Source organism: Dicentrarchus labrax, unplaced genomic scaffold, assembly GCF_905237075.1.
Source record: "Dicentrarchus labrax unplaced genomic scaffold, dlabrax2021, whole genome shotgun sequence".
Lineage (NCBI taxonomy): Eukaryota > Metazoa > Chordata > Actinopteri > Moronidae > Dicentrarchus > Dicentrarchus labrax.
Genome location: NW_026136706.1, coordinates 6,360,044 through 6,380,668, shown reverse-complemented (window position 1 = coordinate 6,380,668; position 20,625 = coordinate 6,360,044). Strand labels below are relative to the sequence as shown.

General features: G+C 38.5%; 2 protein-coding genes across 11 annotated transcripts in view; one reads left to right on the top strand and one right to left on the bottom strand.

The window, feature by feature from the left end:
• The window catches only part of gulp1a (GULP PTB domain containing engulfment adaptor 1a), a 72,701-nt gene extending 55,691 nt beyond the window's left edge, over positions 1 to 17,010 (top strand). For 9 of the 10 annotated variants that reach the window (XM_051405096.1, XM_051405089.1, XM_051405094.1 and 6 more), the window contains 10 exons: positions 1,048 to 1,109; positions 6,004 to 6,075; positions 10,038 to 10,136; positions 10,292 to 10,429; positions 10,653 to 10,769; positions 11,570 to 11,656; positions 12,462 to 12,692; positions 12,898 to 13,036; positions 13,231 to 13,325; positions 16,208 to 17,010. In XM_051405096.1, the coding sequence (XP_051261056.1) occupies positions 1,059 to 1,109; positions 6,004 to 6,075; positions 10,038 to 10,136; positions 10,292 to 10,429; positions 10,653 to 10,769; positions 11,570 to 11,656; positions 12,462 to 12,692; positions 12,898 to 13,036; positions 13,231 to 13,325; positions 16,208 to 16,279 (1,101 nt within the window). In that variant the 5' untranslated portion in view covers positions 1,048 to 1,058 and the 3' untranslated portion in view covers positions 16,280 to 17,010. The remainder of the gene's footprint in view (positions 1 to 1,047; positions 1,110 to 6,003; positions 6,076 to 10,037; positions 10,137 to 10,291; positions 10,430 to 10,652; positions 10,770 to 11,569; positions 11,657 to 12,461; positions 12,693 to 12,897; positions 13,037 to 13,230; positions 13,326 to 16,207) is intronic. The other variant, XM_051405093.1, reaches the window with a different exon arrangement.
• A 1,089-nt stretch (positions 17,011 to 18,099) lies between these two features.
• The window catches only part of col5a2a (collagen, type V, alpha 2a), a 40,193-nt gene continuing 37,667 nt past the window's right edge, over positions 18,100 to 20,625 (bottom strand). Inside the window, 2 exon segments of the mRNA XM_051405082.1 lie at positions 18,100 to 19,300; positions 20,314 to 20,556. Of these exon segments, the coding sequence (XP_051261042.1) occupies positions 19,154 to 19,300; positions 20,314 to 20,556 (390 nt within the window). The 3' untranslated portion in view covers positions 18,100 to 19,153.

Below are 20,625 nucleotides of genomic sequence, written 5' to 3'. Positions count from 1 at the left end.
GCCATTTTGAGCTTTAGCTGATTCATCTCCACCTTAAAGGTCCCCTGTTGAGTTTTTCTTGTAAACAAACTAAAGTTTACAGTCAGTGTTTCTCACCAAAACCCAAATTAAATATGTAACATTGTATGATGTGAAATATTTTTTCACTGTCTTTGTTGGGTCATTGCTATTTACTGTATCGCATGTTACTATCACGAACTGTCTGATCAGTGGAATATTGTGAAACCTGCAGCAGGAATGTGTATTGCGTTTCACATGCACAATAACATACACATGCACATGGACAAAACATTGCTCCATAGTGCTAGTGGTCAGAAACTTCACAGGGCACCTTTCATTTTTGTGATCTGGAGGACATTCACATCTTTACATCATGTTAAAATGCAATACTCCATTTATTCTGAAATGTGTCCTGTGCTCAGTCTGAACACACTTTTAGAGAAGTGGACGTGTGACTACAAGGTCACAAGTTCAATTACCAGACGTGCAGGACAAGCTGCTGTACCATTAGCCATTAGCTGACCGCTGGACTGGGAGCTCCCAGTGAACAGCACGGCAAGACCGGGACTGAATGCAGCATCCGATGCCAACAGAGGCAGAGTTTGAGGACAGTACAGAGGTGTTTTTTTTCCGGGTTTAGCTCCAGAAACCCTGGGCAAAGTCAACTAACATTTGCTGCACAAGCTATCTAGCTAACAGCAACTGATATTACTGTTGGTCCATCTTGAAGCTCAGACAATTTTCACTTGGACTTTAAATAATAAACAGATAATTTGACAAAATGCTTTGATCAAACCCAGTTGTGAGCTTTCTCATTGTTTCATGAAACAAATACATATTTCTTTTCTCACGTCTCAAGGTCTTAAGGCTAAGCTCCTCCATTTTCTGTGATGTTAAAGTTTGTGCTTTGATGGAAAATATTCATTCCTCACACGTTTCTTTGTGTGAGATTTAACCACTTCCATAGTTTGTATCTCTGCCATACTTTATTGAGCAAGACAATTGATTCAGACTGCTTTATTGAGTGAGCTGTTTGTATCATTTCAGATAAATCATGGATGCACACCCCGGAGGCACTGGCCAAGCATTATATACCCTACAATGCCAAGGTATTTTATGACTTATTTATCCATTTTACTGTATATAATCTTTGTATGTATATTATTTGTTTTTATGAGAAGCATTTAGGGAGCTACGACCTGCATTTCATTATACAACCCTGCGTTGTAAAACAGCAATTAAATAACCTTGTATCCTTGTGTATTTAACTATCAAACTGTTGCATTGTAAGAGCTTAGTGACTGTAAAATAATCCAACAAAATGCATTTTTATGATAAACAATGATGGGAGGCTTTCACTGTCCAAACTGAAATACAGAAACAAAACAAAATCTCTCCTTTTGTGTCTTCCACCTTCCTGTTCATTTGTCAGACCTATCAAACCGACACCTTTCAGGCCAGGTGTTCCATGATGCATTTCTCCTGAGACAACCAGGCCTTTCATTGAGGGCAGCAGCTCAAAGTAGCTTGGCTGATGTAGTTGTTTTTCCTGTTTGCACCAGATGGAGCAACCAGCATTTCCCAACACCCTGTACCCCTTTTCATCATCCATTACATTTTCAGGTTACCTCAGTTAAGACATATTTGACAGGGAGAATTAGGATATTGTTAATGGTGGATGATTTGATTTGAATGGAAACACAAATTAAGTATCTACACTACGTATATAATATACCATTTATTTTGCCGAGCAGCTGTTTTCCCTCGGTGATGTAATGGGGAAAAATCATCCTTATCCAACTCTAGTATGAAAGTTTCTTCAGCCTTCCTGATTTGTTTATGTATTAATGAGTGAGGTCTTTACGTAAAGTGACTCATGCTTCTGTCAAAAGCAGCCAACACTCCTGGTCCTGACACGAGAATAACTTGAACTAACTTGCGCACCCGGCCTTGAGTGGGAACATGCCTTGCGATAAAACTCCTTTTTTAAAAAGTCCAACAAACGCATCTTGTAGGAGGACCGGCTCACTTGGGGAGCACTTCCCTGTCAGAACGGTTTTCTGCTTCATTTCGACAAAGAGTTTATCTCCTATGAGGCAGTGAATCTGTCAGCCCACATCCTGAGACTCAGAAATGTTATGATGGAACGGAGGTGGGACTCTGAAACTACCACATCCCCCCAAACTGCTGAAGCTCCCACCATACGCAGCAAAGAAGCAGGGGGAACTGGCGGAAGACACGTCTCTAAAATCAAAGCATATTGTCAGCTTTCACTGATGAGTTGCCTGTCTGGCTGAATTTGCTGAGATCTGAGTACACCACTCATCACTGCAGGAATTTGCAGGGAATGAGACCGCCAAAGTGCTGAGACTGTTCTTGGCCTATTCTCCCCGGTTTAAAGTTTGAAAATAAGCTCAGTTAGCAATTTACTGCTCAGTATTCTAGCTAGTTGGAACAGAGAAGGATCCATCTTTTCGCCTCGAAGTTTTGTTTTAATTTTCGGATCCATTCATTCCACAAGATCATAAAAAATCTTCCGTGACTTGAATCATTTTGATGGCAGGACTAAACTACCTTCTGCATTTTTCTCTTCTCATGAACCAAAAGATTTTCCTCCAGGCTTTCTGGAACTAAACCTAAGAAAGTGTTCATGTGACATGGGAAATGGTGCTATAGTAGGAAGCGAGGCTGAATGAGAACACTATGGTCATGTTCTTTGTGTTTCATGGAAATTTGGGGGTTTTACAATGTACAGTTAAAGCGTATGTTTAGTTTTTAGATTTGTCTCATATACTGTTACTGTGACTTCTAATAACAAGAAAAAGACACAAGCAAAGGATTCAGTATATTAAAAACCAGTTTTATTCTTGTTAACAGCATTATGATCCTCGTGCTGGGAAATATCAGTTAATAATTATTTCCATTACAGATTAGTTGGCTGATTATTTTCTAATTTAACCAATAAAGTAGTGAAAAATGCCTATTATACTTCCCCAGAGACCAAAGTGACTCACAAGCTCAACCATATTTAATTATATATCTAAACTGAGAAGAAGAAGCATATCCTTACGGAAAATGCAATTTGTGGACAATCAATCAACACATTGTTTCAGCTCTAAGTGCTTCATTTTACAGGTCTATAATCCCCACCCCCACCCCAAATTCTTGGAGGTTTCCTGGAATTAACTTTGTAATTATCTGGAAATTAGAGCTACATTTCTAAAACTTTTATTTTAGTCTGAGTTTAAAAGCAGTTATTGATTTCCAGTGAAATTACCTTGAAAGAACGGCTCCATTTTAAATAAAACTAGCAGTCGAACTGAATAACTCAGATAAGATGATAAAATGAAGCGTCGGATATGACATGGCTTGTCTAGGTATGTTTTAGTGATGCTACCTTGATGTAAAGCTGCACTGATTCAACATTCTCTGGTAGCTTTGCTGCTTTTCTTTGTCATGTGTGATTGCAAACTCAATATCTTTGGGTTTTGGACTGATAAAACAAGCTATTTGAACACATTTCACAGGGCTGTGGGCAGTTGTAAAGGGAATTTTTCACTACTTACTGACATTTTATCGACAAAACTATTAATCAAGAATATAATCATTAGTTGTAACCCTAATTAAAACATGAGGGGTCACTTATGTGTTTAGCACCAGCCTCTTCATTCACTAAAGCAAGACAGATCCGCAGCTTCATCTTCAAGCCAAATTGTTACCCTCATTGCCATCAACCTGTCACCACAGCAGCCAGGATTTGTAAGTCCAGGTGGCATTTTCCTGTTTTGAATTTAATTAGCTTTATGTTCTGGTGAGATGACACTAGAGACTGTCATCTGCTTCTATAGCCCATCTGTTTCAATCCTCTGCCTCTTCTCTGCTCAGAGATGTCGACATGCATTTGGCTGTTGCACAAAGCTCCTGTTGGTTCTCGCTGGCCCGCAGCTTCAATGAGTTTCCGTTGACTTCTGTAATCAACAAGTGTTATTGACCTCTGGACTACAGGAGGGAATTTCAGAATTTCTGAGCTGCTGGGTTAAGTGATCAGCAATCACATCGCATTCAGAAGTCACTTCAATTGCACATGACACAGATCGTGCCCTTTTCTAGATATGTGAGAACCTTTCAATCAGGAAGAGTGAGCTGTGCATAGACAATGAGGTGGAGGTGGACCCCTTCAGTGTGTCATCTCAGTGAAATTTCAGGGCTGCCACAGGGTTGAAATATTTGTGTGCTCTGTGTGCATATTTTGTCAGATTTTTGCATTTGTGGGAGCAGAGTCCCTTTAAGCTTAAGTGCGAATCCTGTGGGGAATGAGGGGCAGAGGTGCTTCGTTTTTCCAGCTGCGTGCACCGGTTGATGGATGAGTCTCTGTGCTTGGTCTACCTTGTGAAACCTCCCCAGTCGCAGCCCAGAATGCACTGGTCAGGAACGAGAGCTTCTCCATTCTATTCTGGGCATCTGTCAGCAGACAGACTCTCTCCGACATGTCCTTAAGTGTGTAGCGTACATTTGTCACACCGGTGCAGAGTGCTGACACTCCTGTATAAAACCTCAATCTGTTTTCTGGCTCTATTGAGAAGTGCCATTTTGGTATTTACCAATATTGCAGGTTTAAATAGACCGTTACATAGTTTAAAAATGTATTTATTTTAATCCTTACATTAGCTCTTATTTTATCTTCGGTTAAAGATCATTAAAGTCATTTTTTATGTCTGCATGAACACACTGCTTCACCAAATGTCAGAATAATTACCAAGTTCATTAGTGTTCAAGACAGACCATCGCTTACAGAGTATAGCATCATCGCATATGAAGTATATACAAGGACAACGGACATTAGCAAAGCCAAGTCATGGAAAACTTCACACAGATTTTGTTGTGTCCTAGAGACAATCCATGTCTGTCTGAGCTGTCTGCTGTGTTCCAGTGGGAGACATTGTTGTTTTGTTTTTCCCAACCTTTAAGGAGCTGACACCAGTGTTTATGAAGTCTGATATTGGAACAGGCTACACACATTAAGCTCAGGAGGCACTGAAGCAGTGTGTGTGACTGGAACAATTACTGCTGCTGCTGCCAGATGGAAAACACGATGTTCAGGCACAAAGGTTAATGGCTCCATCTGTTGGAGAATGGCAGAAGTGCTGCTCCCAAGTGTGTGTGTGTGGTTGTGCATTTCCGTACATGCATTTAAGGCATATGCTTTGGTGCCACAGCAAGTGAAATTGTGTAGGATGGCACATTTGGATCTGAAGGATCTGAGCATGAATAATTTGATACAAATGTTATCTACATTCATTTGAACTTGATAAATACCAGATGATATTGACTCAAATGTCATCTGTGATTGGTATGCTAATGTAATGAGTTCATTCTTTATGCAGATAAAAATCTTCCCTGCTTTAATTTATGATCAAAGGATTAGTCCACAGTTTAATCTTACCAAATTATGAAAGAAATGTTTGTCACATCCACTGGAAGTAAGTAAGTAAGTAAAGCTTTAATTATATCGAACTTTTTAATACACACACAGGTACAAAGTGCTTCATAAACAAACAAATAAAACACACACATACATACACACGTATATGTATATATATATATATATATATATATATGCATATTTACACATAGATGTGTACATACAAACATATAAAATCATATCATGCATTTGGAACATGTAAATACTAACATATGGAAGAATAAAACAAAAGAAAAAAAATGAACTTAAAAAGAGAGACAACAAAGAAAACTAAACGAAACAAAAGAAGGTGATCTGGAAAAAGCCTTGCCTGTAGAGGTAGGGTTTGAGGATCTGCTTAAAACAGTTCAGTTCATTCAGCAAATCAGAGTGATTGGGGAAGATGAATAACAGAATAACACTTCTATCTTGTCTTTGTTACCTCCATGTGAAGTTTAATGCACCAAACATACACATGTCTATAGTCTTTGTTGTGTTACTGTCAAATCATAGTTGTATGCCTTTTTTTGTTCTCTTTCCAGTTCCTTGGAAACACAGAGGTTGAAGCCCCAAAAGGCACAGAAGTTGTAAAGGATGCAGTCAGAAAGCTAAAGGTAAATCCAGTCCTCAGGGTAAGCTGTAGCCTAACGGATAGAAGAGTGTTCTTGAGTGACCGGATTGGATTGGAGACTTAGAGCAGGGGAGGTGGGAGTGAGTGACAAATGCTCCCCTCCCTCATCAGTTACCAGCAAGGTGCCCTTGGAGTTTTTCTGCTCCCGAGTGTGGATGCCTATAACTGCTGGATAAGCACAGCAGTTTGCTCAGTCAACCTTCCCCGAGTAGATGTAGAATTCAATAAAACGGATATTTATCTGCCATGAAACCTGTTGTTTTCCTACCCCAACCACACCAACATCCCATTTTTACTTAATAAGTCACTTTATTAAAGCACAGGTGCATTTATATACCCTGGCAGAACTCAGTGACACATCGTAAAACCTCTTGACACTTAATATTCTCCACTACTGGTTCCTCGCATGAAGTACATGATGTAATTAGATGCTGCAGCCCACATTTGCATATTAATAGGGGGAAAATATTTCCTGAAACAGTATACTTTAATCCCCTGATAAGGTACGCTGTTGGTGTTAATGTGACTCATGTAAACACAAATGTGCTATAATATAATTTGTTAATTAATGTGTTGATTAAAGCTCCTATATGTAATGTGAAAGGTGGCACTTGTAACTAACCCACAGGGAATTCTCACCAACTCTGCAGTTCTTCTCTGCTCATTTAATTCTCCTTTAGCTCACTGTTTTTTGGCCAACATATTCCTCTCTCGTACACATTGTTTCCTGTTCTGAATCCCTGATAACGGCAGTGTATGCTACAGAGCTAAAAGGAGAGTGAATATTGGACTTAAATAGATCAAATCAACTTAAGATCAATGCTGATATTGCTCTGTGCGACTCTGTGTGTATGTAGGAGGCGGTGTAAGAAGCTGTAAAGCCAACATTGACATGTTATTATAGATATGGCAAACGTGTTAGCCAACTCGGCTTTTATCTCTTTTGTGTCCACCGGCTACTGAGGGAAATATATGCTCTATTAGAGGTAAATGTTCACCAGCTTGTCACTGGCTGCCATTTAGTGGTGCCTGCTGTGTCTGGGAAACAGTGAGGATGAAACAAATGAGGGTGGTGCATTCAGGCAGTCAAACCAAAACTTTTATCTGAAATACACTACAAGGGTATATAGATTACACATAGTCATTGCCTTTAGTGTTGATATAAAAATATTGACTAGAGCAGCTTTAATATTTAACTCTTGAGGTTCTTACACCCTTATATAATGCTGATTGAGCCATGATCATATTTCTTGCAAACTGCTTTTAAACCTATTACTGACAACTGCAAAATATTTGTTTATATATTTATATATATATATATATATATATATATATATATATGCACAACCTTTTATGTTTATACCTTACTTTCTGACACATAGGCTACTGTAACTTCTTCTCATGCTGTTGTGTGGCACCTATCAAAGCCAAAATAGTCAGCACAGTAATCACAATTCACAGTCTCTTGCTTGTGGTTATTGCCGCATGGTTGTGAGCACAGACACACACACACACTGCGCGCACTGCTCCACTGTTTGCCAAGGCTTTCCAGGACAGTGCGACACATGAGCTTCTGGCTTTCTCAATCATTGTCCCATTGAAAGCTAATGTAGTCCGACCTTTGTCATTCTCATGCTCTTGTTCTGCTTTTAAATTATCTGATACATAAAAACAGATTCCTCATCATTGGTAGCCTCAGGTAAATCTTTAGTTCCAGAGCTACTTACCCTCCAATATCAGAATAACCGTTGCTCTGCACTAAACCTGACACCCATGTGCTGCACCCTCATGTTACTGTGACAGTGAGCTAATATAAACTTCTTCTGCGTATTGTGTCTATATTTATTCATAGTAACAGTGAGGCAACAGTGCTGCCATGAGGCCAAACAGGAAAAAACAATCACTCACTATCACTTGCATCAAGAATGCCGTGTATACACACATGGAACTCTTGCATACCCTTGAAACTTTTTAGAGAATAACCTTAGAAAAAAGGATCTGGGTTTGACACCGGAGACCAGCGTTTAGCAATCAGTCCTGGTTTTCTGTAGCCAGGACAAAGATCTTTCCTTCAGCAAATCTTAGTCACCAGAACATGCTTAATGTGTCACTTTGGAAAGCACTGACAAACAGCTTTATTTGTTATTTAGGCTTTAGATTTTCTGTGTAATCAGGCACAGTTTCAGTGACTGTCCTCTGTTAATGACCCTTAACCTGAGTTGTTTTCAGACACATACTCCTCAACATTAATCTAGTTCAACTAAACTAGCAGTGCTAGCCTTTATGCATGGGCACACAACCAGAGAACCCTTACTTTCTCACAGATTCTCGGTAATGTGGCTGTGCTCACTGCCCGTTGGCCTCCCCTCTGTCTTCTCCTGCCAAGAGTTGAATCGGTGAGGCCACTTGTAGGGGAGGACTGTTTTCCCAAACCCATACCTCTATTGTTACATTACATTTGATCTCAAAAGCCTGTTTGGAGACCAAGGCTCCATGGTTACTCTCCCAGATACACTGGCAATTAGGACAGGCTTTCCATAGATCACGTGAGGGAAAGAAATTGTTGATTGTGGAAAAAATTAGAATTGAGAGAAAGCCCTGGAGGGCATGTGCCCATGGTTTAGATCATATCAGTTTAGTCCAATACTAGAATATAAATCCATGTGGGTTTTTGCTTGAGCAAGAAGAATCTCCCTGTAACACACTTACTTTTGTCTCTCCCACTCTGTTCATGTTCATGTCTCCAAGCTCCTGAAAATTGAAGTCCTTAAATTATAGAAGCTTTTACTCAAGGCCTTACAAGGGCTTGGTCACAGCTGAATTTATAATTTTACTGTTAGCGCCGTAATGTTAGAGGTGGTATAAAATACTGCAGTATCTTGTTGGCACACTCATACACACATTTTACAAGGTTTCACATTGAAAAGTGAAGTCATGCAAATATTAGAGCTGCAGATTCAATCTTCTCTCATTCGTACGACTAAAGTGGATACTTACTAAACATTTATCTCCATGTATATTAACATTGGAAATAACTGTGAGTTTCCTTAAATGTAGTGATGCAGTGTCTTCTTAAGCGACAGCATTTACTCCCCTTTTAACAGACATTTTCATGGTTATTGACCTAAACTCACTGCCAAGTCCCATTAGTATTTATGTCAGTTGGCAAAATAACTGTGAAAGCTTTTGGCAGCACTTGAAAGAATGACACATTGGATGAATCGCAGATTTGTTTTCCATGTTAATCTATTATAAGACACTTTAATGATAAGATTTTCTTGAACAAATTCTCATTGCACTTTAAAGATAACATGCTGCTGTTTTATACCCAAGCATGTCTGTGTTATTGGGTTTTTTAAAATGTATTTTATTGTTGTAAATCTACCTTCAAGGTGTGCAAAATGTAATTAATATTTTGAAGCTATATCAATCAATTTATTATTTTTAATTTGAAAGTGTGAGCTCATAGTAACCAATCCACCTGACTCCTTTTTAGCCTCTTTCAGCTCATTGTTTTGGTTTTACGGCCAGCAACTTTACTGTTTTGGCACCACTTTCCTTTCCATGAAAAAAGCTCTGATAAACTGTAAACTACCTGCTGAGCCCCAAACAGTAGACGGACAAAGTTAGCAACTAGCCGGTGAACATAGTGCAACATTTAGCAGGGCCCTTTTTTTTTTTCACGGGAGCTAAATGGAGAATAAATACTGGACTTGCATGTCAGATGGCCAAACTTCAAATTAATGCTGGTGGATGTTCTATATGAGCTAAATATGTAAATAGGCAATTGTTTGCTAGCGTGTGCAACTTTTGTGCAACAGTGTTGCCCCTAGTGGCCAAAGAAATTAGCAGCTTTAAAGTTGTGTACAGCTTTACTTCTCTTCTAGTTGTTCTGTTGTAAGATAATCATTTTGTTTTCCTGTTTGTGATTTCCCTCACTGGCAGTTTCAGAGACATATCAAGAAATCAGAGGGACAGAAGACCCCCAAAGTGGAACTGCAGATTTCCATTTATGGCGTGAAGATACTAGACCCCAAGACAAAAGTGAGCACAAAGTTGAAATTGATTGTTCGGCAGGTGCATTGATTCTGTACAGGACACCTGATGTTACACTGACAGCAAACACCATGTAGACGAAGAATTGATTTGTTGTCAACATTCGTGAATTAAATAATGAATGTATTTTTTTGGTTTTCCAGGATGTGCAGCATAACTGTCAGTTACACAGGATATCCTTCTGTGCAGATGACAAAACAGATAAAAGGATATTCACTTTTATCTGCAAAGACTCGGAATCTAACAAACACCTCTGCTATGTGTTTGACAGTGAAAAGTGTGTAAGTGTCTTCCGCTGCCTTGTCTTTTTATTGAAACAAATATATAACATATGTCACAGAATGTATTATAGACCTGTGTTTTATACTCCCATACTGTGTTTTGATTGCTATTTTTACATCCTGTAGTTAACCATGAATAATCATTTCAACTACGAATAAGCTGCAGTGACATTTAGTTAAATATCACAATCACACAATCAAGTCTTTGCTCCCCTCTGTGCAGGCAGAGGAGATAACTCTAACTATCGGTCAGGCCTTTGACTTGGCCTACAAGAAGTTCTTGGAGTCTGGGGGCAAAGACGTGGAAACCAGGAAACAGATTGGAACCCTACAGAAAAGAGTACGCCTCCCATCCAGTCGATTCAGCTTGCTTGCCTTCACATTGACTTTAATTTACTTTGAAACCTTGTACCACCGTGCTGAGACATTGATATTGTTATAAATTAATGCAGAGCTTGTTTCTATTGATTGTTTCAAATGATCCAGTGTCGACAATTAGGGGGTGTTGATGAAAAATATCATTAATGAATATAAATGATCGTAAGCCCTGTTGTTACAAATCCAATCTGAAATTGAATTACTGTGCACCCTGCTGAAACTGAAGAGCTTTTCCAGTGGTTTGGTTTAAATGGTGATTTATTAAAACATTAGAGTGAACTTAATTAAGTGACTGACAGAATGTCTTAGTTAAACAGTGTGACATCTATTTTTTTAATAGTAGTTAAAAAGAATTCTATATGGGGTTTAAGCTACTTGGAAAAAGCTTTACACAATCAAGGGAGAAATTAGTATTTTAAACATGAATGTTAATTGTTGACCTTAAACTCCAGATATGCGTATTTGGGATTTTCAGAAATAAATATAGAAAGTGTTCCTTAATTGGTTAAAATTCTCCTGTTTTCAAGCTTAACAAACAATTTAAACATTAAATTATCAAAAAATGAATTATCACAAAGCTGAAAACAGCCTTTTATTAGACATTTTTTTCAACCTAATTCATAAGTGTGTAAGAGAGTTTCTGTAAAACTGCAGTGAAATTGGGTTTCCACACTTCACGTTTCAATATCAGACGCCACACTGCAGTTCATTTAGGCTTAAGGCGTTTTCAAAATGATCTGAAATGCTCTTGTCTTTGTGCAGATTCAAGAACTGGAAACAGAAAACTCTGAACTGAAGCAACAGCTTCAAGACCTTGAAGAACAGCTGATGATAGCTCATGTGCCACCAGTAAGGACCAACTGCACAATCACACACCTCCCCAGTTTACAGACCGGAAATCTAGATTGTGCATTTTAATGTCGATGTCTGTTTCTGAACAGCAGACACTGTGGTCGCAATTTAGGGAAAGTGTTCTATGTTATATGTTCCAATGTTTAAATGTAAGATAACAGCTAATCTGCTACATAGCAATATTTACACAAACATTAGCTAGCATTAGCCACCATAAGCTAATGGTCATACCATTCTAAGTGAGGCTGTGGCAAGAATAAAACAAGGGTGTTTAATTGCTTATTAATATAACTTTTTTTCCTAAGACTAAAATTGGGTTTCAAAAGTTACAACGTCTCACTTTAACTGCAACTTCTGCAAACAAAAGCAGCTTAGCGATGCAATGTGACTCTCAAATCATTTCGGATTCAAATATTCCACATCAGCCAAAAGTGCAACAACCACGACCATCTTTTAATTATGAAAGTTAAGTATAAAAGTAAATTTGCCATTTTTTTAAGTATTTTTCAAGGACAGCTGATTTTGCTGATATTGCTTCAGTGATTAAATGCACGACCTCAAACTCCAGCTTGGAATGACCAAACCTATCTGGAGGAAGTCGTGGGGGTCGAAGCTGTGTCTGAAGCAAAGCAATTACACACCTGATTGGTCTGATGAGGAATGTGATACATTCGCCATCTAATTGGGCCAAATGCCAGTACTTGTGACAGCCTCTTGCGAATGCAATTACCCACACCTCCCCTACTCCTTCTGAATAATATTGTCCCTCTGTGGTCGTTTTCTGTCTGCGATCTTTTCCCAGCCGCTGCACATAAACGCAGCTAATGAAGCGTACATGCTGCAGAGGCCCTCCTCTCTCTTCTGGTGTCACAGCATCAAGTCGCTCTCCTGTCTGGAAATCTCCTCTATCACGCTCACTCCTATGAGCTCGCCGGAGTCCAACTTGTCTGCTGGGCTACTAACTCCTCCGCCTGCCAAACCTGCTCTCCTTCCTCCTAAGCCTACCGAGGGATGCAGCATCCCGCGGCCTCGCGTAAACACCCTATGCTTTTTCTTTCTTTTCGCTGTGTGCTTTGTCGCTGCCACTGAGACCTTATTATCTCCTGCTCTTGTCAGTCTTTTGCTGTTTCTTCTTCTTCTCTTACCTTTGTATAAAAATAGCTGTGTAGTTTTTGTCTACGTGCAAGGCTTACACAAGCCTGACCTTGGCGTAATCATTTCCATGCCTTTATTTACAGGCAGGGAGCATCTCGATGAAACCACAGTCTACGGACGTTTTCGACATGGTTCCCTTCTCACCTGTGACGCCGCTGGTGCCCACTCTGGCCAGCAACGGCTGCCCACCACCACCACCGACCACATTACCACCAGATATAAGTGAGTAGTTTAGATGTAAAGGTTTGAATTAGTTCCCCAGCTCCTGATAGATTTATTCTGCAGTAATTGAAGGATTTTGGCTGTTAAAAATACTCCTTGTTTAAATATTTACTGCATAGTAACAGGAGACTGCCAATTGAAGCTATTTTTCCTTTTCACTCAGCGTGATGTTTATCTGCTGTCTGTGTTTGAAGGAAAAGACCTGTTTGGTGCTGAGCCCTTCGATCCATTCACCTGCGGAGCAGCTGACTTCCCTCCAGATATCCAGTCAAAGCTGGATGAGATGCAGGTGAGCGCCTGTCTGTGTCTGATTCTTCCACTTTGTGTTTTAAAGAACTGCAGGGAGTCTGGTTAAACTGTGAACCCCAGCGCTTCTATCTGTCTTATTATCAGTCTCAGCACTTTGAAGATCTAGATTTTCTCTTGTGTATACGAACAAAAGGCTTTGTGCATCATGGGCGATGCCTCAGTGGTGGGCACCACTGCTGAGTTCTTTCTGGACAGTTTGGTCCTAATTTGCCTGAGCTCCAGTACCCAGTTTATTTAAATAAGTAACTCTGAAATAGATCAAGTTTGTCATGCTGCAGTAAAACAAACAGATGTGAGGGATTGCCTAATTCTATCTTCCTGTTTATGTTCTTTGTGGAAAAAGCTGAGCACAATAGGATTTTAATGAAATCCTCAGCTGACTCAGTGGTGAATGACTCACTTCTTTTATTTAGATTTATCAGGGACATGAAACCAGTTTCATTTAGAAATGCATTAATAAAAAGAATAAGTGTATCACATAGTTATGTTTTAATGTCCCTTTATGCATTCCAATGAAGTGAAAACAAATGAAAATGGTCTCAGTATTCAGCAAAAATGTCACAGTGGAACCTTTTTACTACTGTATTTGTGGTCTGGTGGATAAATGAGCAATTTAACATGTATTCGCTATAAAGAAATAACAAAGAAAATTGATGATTGTGGCTTTTCAGAAATATAATACAATTATCCTCTGCTGTCTGGAAGTATGAATAAAAAGTAAATCAGAATTATTTCACTTGGGGCTTATCCATGTTGCATTGCTTTCTTTAGAGGCATCGTATCACCAAGGCTATCAAGATTTATGTTCTTATTTATTTGGACACAAAACGACGTGTACAAGGTGGTCCGATTTTCTTGTGATGCTCATCAATCAAATACGTTATTGAAAGTTGAAGTCAATAAAGTATGACAAATGCTCCCATCTTGCTCTCAGGTTCAGAGTACAGCGTGTAAGATTTCTGTCTTTTGGCAGCTTGGACTTAGTTTGCTCAACTGAAACTCATAGTGAGGTGAATAGAATAGACAGTTCATATTCTTGGTAACATTATTTCACTTAAATTACTTTCAGCTGGACTAGCTTTGTCATGCTGTGAAACATTTTAAACAGTGTTAAACTTGACCTTTTATAACGTAAAACCAACTGTAACTGCACATGTATTGAGTTTCCATTGTTAAGGAGGATCTATTGGCAGAAATGAATTATATTCTTCATATGTATGTTTTCATTAGTGTATAATCACCTTAATATAGGAAAAAGGTGTTTTCATGACCTTTTAGAATGAGCTCTTTATACCTACAGTATATGGAGTCTGCCATGTTGAACCGCCATGTTTCTACAGTAGCCCAGAAAGGACAAAACAAACATTGGCTTTAGATATGAGATTTCACGTTTTTTGGTAGTAATGCAGCCACCGTAGTTTCTACTACACACCTCACAGCCCTCAGTGCCAGATCGTCAAATACAGACACAAGTGGTGTTCAGTTAGTTGCAATCTGCAACTTCACCACTAGATGACACTATATTCTACTACTACTACTGGTCTTAATTTAATGAGTGAAATGAATCCATCCTTTAAAGTAACAAGACTTTTTTAAATAGTCTGTAACTGAAAAATATTACAAAACTTAATTATAAAAAATCAGTTGATTCCAAAAAATTCCTTTTATGAGGTTTTACAGTGTATTGATTTTCAAATATAGTGAATGGTTGAGAACAATTAGGTTGGTTTTAGGTGGTATGAGAGAATATGGCTTTTTATTTCTGCTTCCAAAAGGGACTGTGAGAAAAAGTTTGAGAATCACTGCCGTAGCTGAAGTTGGCATACAATTAGACAAATCATTACAAACACAATCCCCACAAACAGTCATTCTCTGTGGGTCTGTGTCCTGAATGATTAGAACATAATGACATCTGGAACTAAAAATCTGCTGCAACTTGTGTGTTTCTGTCTGCAAAACAGCTGCTGAGTTTTAGCAGGGATCAGCCAGTAGGAGGCGATGTTGCACTGACTCGCTTGAACTTAGTGCACTTTTTCAACTTTTCCTTCAACTTCTTCCTCTTCTTAATGATTAACAACTGAATTCACCTTTTGTCCTTTCCTCTTGTAGCGTCAGAGATGGTTTGTACTCTTTGCTCTGTGCTAGCTTCCCTGTCTGTGCTGTGACTGTAGGCGTGTCTTTGTCTTGCATGTGTGGAGGATGTTGCATGTTCTTACAAATCCAGTGTGATGTAAATCCTCTTCTTCCATCTTCTCTTAAACGCTCTCAGTAAAGATACAGTGTATTGGGCTCCAGCCAGTGTCTTTAAATAGCAGTTATTAGCACTTCTAGATGATGAGCTGCTCTTGTCGCAGACAGAGGCTTATTAATTAATGTGATCAAACAATTTTTATACTCTAAGATGTTGGTTTTCCAGCAATAATTACTTAGAAGGATGCGATTTTAGGAACCAATGTCACATTTAATATATAAGTGTGCATCTATATAAAAAAAGCATTTTAAAAGCACAATATGGCTATGGCTTTTTTACCAGATATTTGCAGTTTCCAAAATAAAATAACTTTCTTTTTCATTTAACCAGCGCTTCTCATTAGGTGCATGCATTGTTTCTGCTTGAGTTTATGATTTTACCCATAATGCATGACCAAGCATGACAGAACAACAGTGCTGTAATCTCTGTTTTGTTTAGCATTTCATTCTCTTTTACCCTCAGAGGTTTACAGACTTTTCCCCATTGGCTCTAATCTAAATATTACTCAGATGTCCTGTTTATTAACAACATTTGGACATGTAATCTCTCAGAGACCATGTCAGTGTGCGTGGTCGCTGAACGTCACTGCTGTTCTCTGGCTTGTCTTCCAGGAGGGGTTCAAAATGGGACTAACCTTAGAGGGCACTGTCTTCTCTCTGGACCCGCTAGACAGTCGCTGCTGATGCCAAGAAGATGCTCTTTGTCACGTACTTTTAACTCGTTTGTATGAAGAAGTGCCAAAATCCACTCCACGGTTGAGTCAAGATGTCACAGTTTTCATCTTGAGGTTTATATGCATTTGCATTTAGATTGGTTTTTCGATATTTCATGGTAAACTCAGATCCATTATAGAAAAGAACTATTTTTGTAAAAGAAAACAACTTATGGAAGGAGTAGTTTTGAGTACCTTTGCTTGAACAGGCAATGAGAGATGTAAATAGTCGAATATGTCCAATGGTACACAGAATTTTCATATGACAGTTTGTGTGTATGCACCATTTGAATTCTGTATTGTTAACACATTCCTGTTTGTATGCCAAACACAAGCTGGCGAAGAAAATAAATGGAATCTGTATCATTAACACAGCTTGCCCATAACGTCATATAGCTTCTTTTTTTACACATGAATTAATCCAGTTGCTTACTGACCTTTCCACTGTTTGTTTTTGATGTTGAGTTGTTTGTTTATTTTATTTTAGTTTTTTTTTTTGCATTTCACATGAGTTGCCATTTCAGTATTTACGTATCATATTTTTACTTTGTCATAATTTTAGTCTGCTTTTCTTGCACCAGAGGGCACTTTTTTGGACAGCCTCTGTCCATATACAGTACAGTACTATTCCCATTATTTTACTTTTGGTTGCATTGACTTTGCTGTTACACCTATTAAAGAAAATCTTACTGCAAAAAACAATGCTACTGATTCTATCATTTAATATTATTTGCGTGACTTTATTAAGCTGTTTTTGTGTTTGAGATGTTTTCTCTTTAATTCAGATATTTTATTATTAGCCGTGCTGCTAGCTCTATGGATGGCAGTGTTGGTCGATCAGTCCGCCAGCTTGGTCCGAACTCAAAATGTCTCAATTTTGTACATTTTGATTCCCAGATGAGACTGAATTTGTGATCCTTGTACTTTTCCTCCAGCGCATCCATAAAGGTTGACACATTTGGTTCTGTTTGAAATGTCTTCACAGCTACTGGATGCATTACTATGGAATTTGGTAAATATGCGTATGATCCCACATGATGAATTGTAATAATGTTGGTGATTCCTTGACTTTTCATCTAGCGCCATCATCAGGTCAAAATTTAAATTGGTCCAATACATGAAAACAAATTACATTCCCACTAGCTTTGCTGTAGACTCAGTCTTGCTGTAGCTACATACTTGTGTGATGTGTAATGTGGATGCAGTTTCAGGAGCAGTTCACTCTGCCGTTGACCTACTTTTTCAGTTCTATCTATATTAAATATGTGGTGTCACTTTTTTTTTGTATCATCATCTCTAATTTTATGTGATTTTTTGCCTCAGAGATTCACACCCTCTTGAGGCTGAAATTATTCTACCATGCTACAAAGTTTTTAAAGGACCAAATGAACTCTTCTGAAACAAGAACAGGCAGAGAGAAGTATTTTCAATATTTATTTTCAAAGGATGAAACGCATCTGCTTCCAGTGTGGAAAGCCCCTTCCTCCTCCTCCTCCTCCTTCTCCTCCTCCTCCCTCGCTCCTCCTCTCTGCCTCTGGGGTGTTAGCAGGCAGTCAAGCCTTGCAGAAGTTACAGATTTATAATAAATATACTCAAATATGAGCCAAATGGTCACAATAGAATTACTTGTAGGTACATTCATGAAAATGTTACGAAAAAACAGCTTACATTTGACACAACTGTGAATGTTAAATACATTTTTTAAACTACAAAATATGTCTAAAAATGAGTTTGTGTGAAAAAGGACAAGCATAAAGGACCTAACTATACCTGAATTAATATGACAAGAACTTGGGGGGATTAACAAGCATTTTGTTTAATTTGTTGCATAGCAAGAAATACAAAGCAAACAGGCACTCACAGCCACCTTATTCTATAAAACTGATTATAAAAAGGATTTCAAGAGCATATAGGTCCAGGATACTGAGAAGGGGGAACTGACATGCATAAAAATAGAATATTCTGTGTTACCTTATCGAAGGAAAAAAGCTTTTTTACAAATCACCACACACCACTCACATGACACCTCATTCATCTCTCCATCGTTGATAGAAAGATCTTTATTGGTATCCCCAAACCCTGCCCTACCGCGCAGCCGGGAGAAGTGCACAAGGATCACACTACTTACAAAACAGCACCTGTGAAAAAAGATTTACATGTAGTGTCATCGTTTCTCAGTTTCGGTGACGAGGTAGCTAACACTGAGGAATCGACAGTCTTAATGTCTTTAATGTTGTACGTGGTCGGTACAGAGTTTAAGATAACTGGATACAGACATTGGTTCATCAAAACTGTCTCAAGAAAATACCTGCGCTGGTGAACGCATCATCGGCTGTATTTGTTTCCTCAATAGCACCACAATGTTGTTTTATATTCAAACATTTAAAACAAAAAAATGAATAGACAAATCTGTAAAAAATAGTGGAAGGACAACATTTGATGTAGCTTTAGTGGGATGTTTCTAAGCCTATAAACAGCAGTTATAGTTACCATTTTAAAGCTTTCATATCCATAAATCTTTGGCAATATTTTGTGAAATAAAATTAAAGAGTAAGATCTTTGGACCAAACTACACCATAGTGATCCTCGAAATGCATCAAGCTTTAAGTCGAACATAAACAAGACAGAGGAATGATTCTGATTTTTACCAAATTTTTATGTAAATTGCGAACATTCATTCTAACTTACAAATCTCCGATGTCTTGAACTGGGTTGAAAGGCACAATAAATATCTTGCCACAGGGCCAGAATAGTCCTCAGTACTCGTATGTACAACGTGGCTGATCGTGTCAGCTGTCAGTTCAATAGTCTCAGGATTCACCTCGACGCATCCCTGCTGACGATTTTACAAGAAGCACACAGGCCCGATATCGATGCCGAACTCTTGATCTTGGCCACCAATGTCCACAGGGGCAATATCCACAATAGGAAGTCTTGCTGTTTTCTGTGTCCTGTACTCAAGCACTGTCTTGCCCCACTTGCCATTTGCTTGCTGCAATAAAAGACAGACAATAGAAGTTCAGTGAATAACGTAATGGTTCTCTTTAATGAAGAGTAATTCATCTTAACTGAAATGATAAACAGTATTTTAATATCTTTGTTCTGTGATGTATTAATCTTATCTGGGTGTTGACTTTGGTAATGAGTTTTCTTTGCTTAGAAACTTCAGGCACTCATTTATTTTATATTTTTCTTATAGTCAACAAATCCCATGAAAAGACCAAAACCAACAATGAATTGATCCTACTTATTTTCTGTGTATCCTGATGTATCTTAATCCTCTGTGCCGTATAGCTCCAACTATTAAAAAACCTTGAGTCCTGCTGGCAAAAATGCTCATTAGTGTACCAAATGTGCATTATTCCACAGCCCTATTTAATTATCACCTTATGAAGTTGTGAAGCAGACCCAGAGCAACTTAAGAATTCACTGCATTCAAACCCAATTTGTGTTTGTGTTAAATGTAATTACAATGCTCGCTCTCCTTTTAGCTCTGCTTTTGGTTTCCACTAACTCCTGAGAGAAATATCTGGCTCTGCTGCTAAATGCTTCACTATGTTCACCAGCTAACTTTGTCTGCTGTTTTGCATTGGGCAGGTAGTGTACAGTTCAGTTCAGTCGATTTTTCTTTGCTAAAAACAGCTGCTTGCTGTGGCTGGAAACGATGCGAATGACAGCAGTGACAGTGGACCAAAAAAGTTCAAGGCTGCAGGCCATAAAATCAAAAAACAAGTTGAAAGATTGATGTGAAATATTGATTGGAGCAGATTTGTTGGCATAAAACTATAGTATAGCTATTTTAGGAAATACCAGCCTTAAAAAAAATGAAACTATATATTTATGAATATATTTATGATATTTATAGATATATATTTTTTTTTAGGCTATGTTTCGGTAGGTATTGAGGGACAGACTAACTCATTGTTTGTCATTTCATGGGATTTGATGAGAGTTGCAGTATCTTTTAATACAGTTAAATAATACATGAGTAATGTGGGAACTTACTGAGCAGGAGTCCTCCACCATTGTGTATCTGAACCGGTTGTTTCCCTCCGCTTTGAGTTCCAGTTCGTTGGAGCCCTTGAGGATTAAAGCTTTCTTCAGGTTGCCATTCTTCTCGTCCCTATAGCCCACAGAGTTCTTGCAGTGGTAGGTGATGGTCTGGGATGCCTCTTTGGAGAGCAGGCGGATGAAAGTCATCTGAACTGTGATGGAGTTTGCCGCTTGCTCTTTGTTGCCATAAGCGAACTAGAGAAATAAACAAAACAATCAATAATTAAATTAATGTTTTTTTTCTCAACATTTAGTTTTTGCACA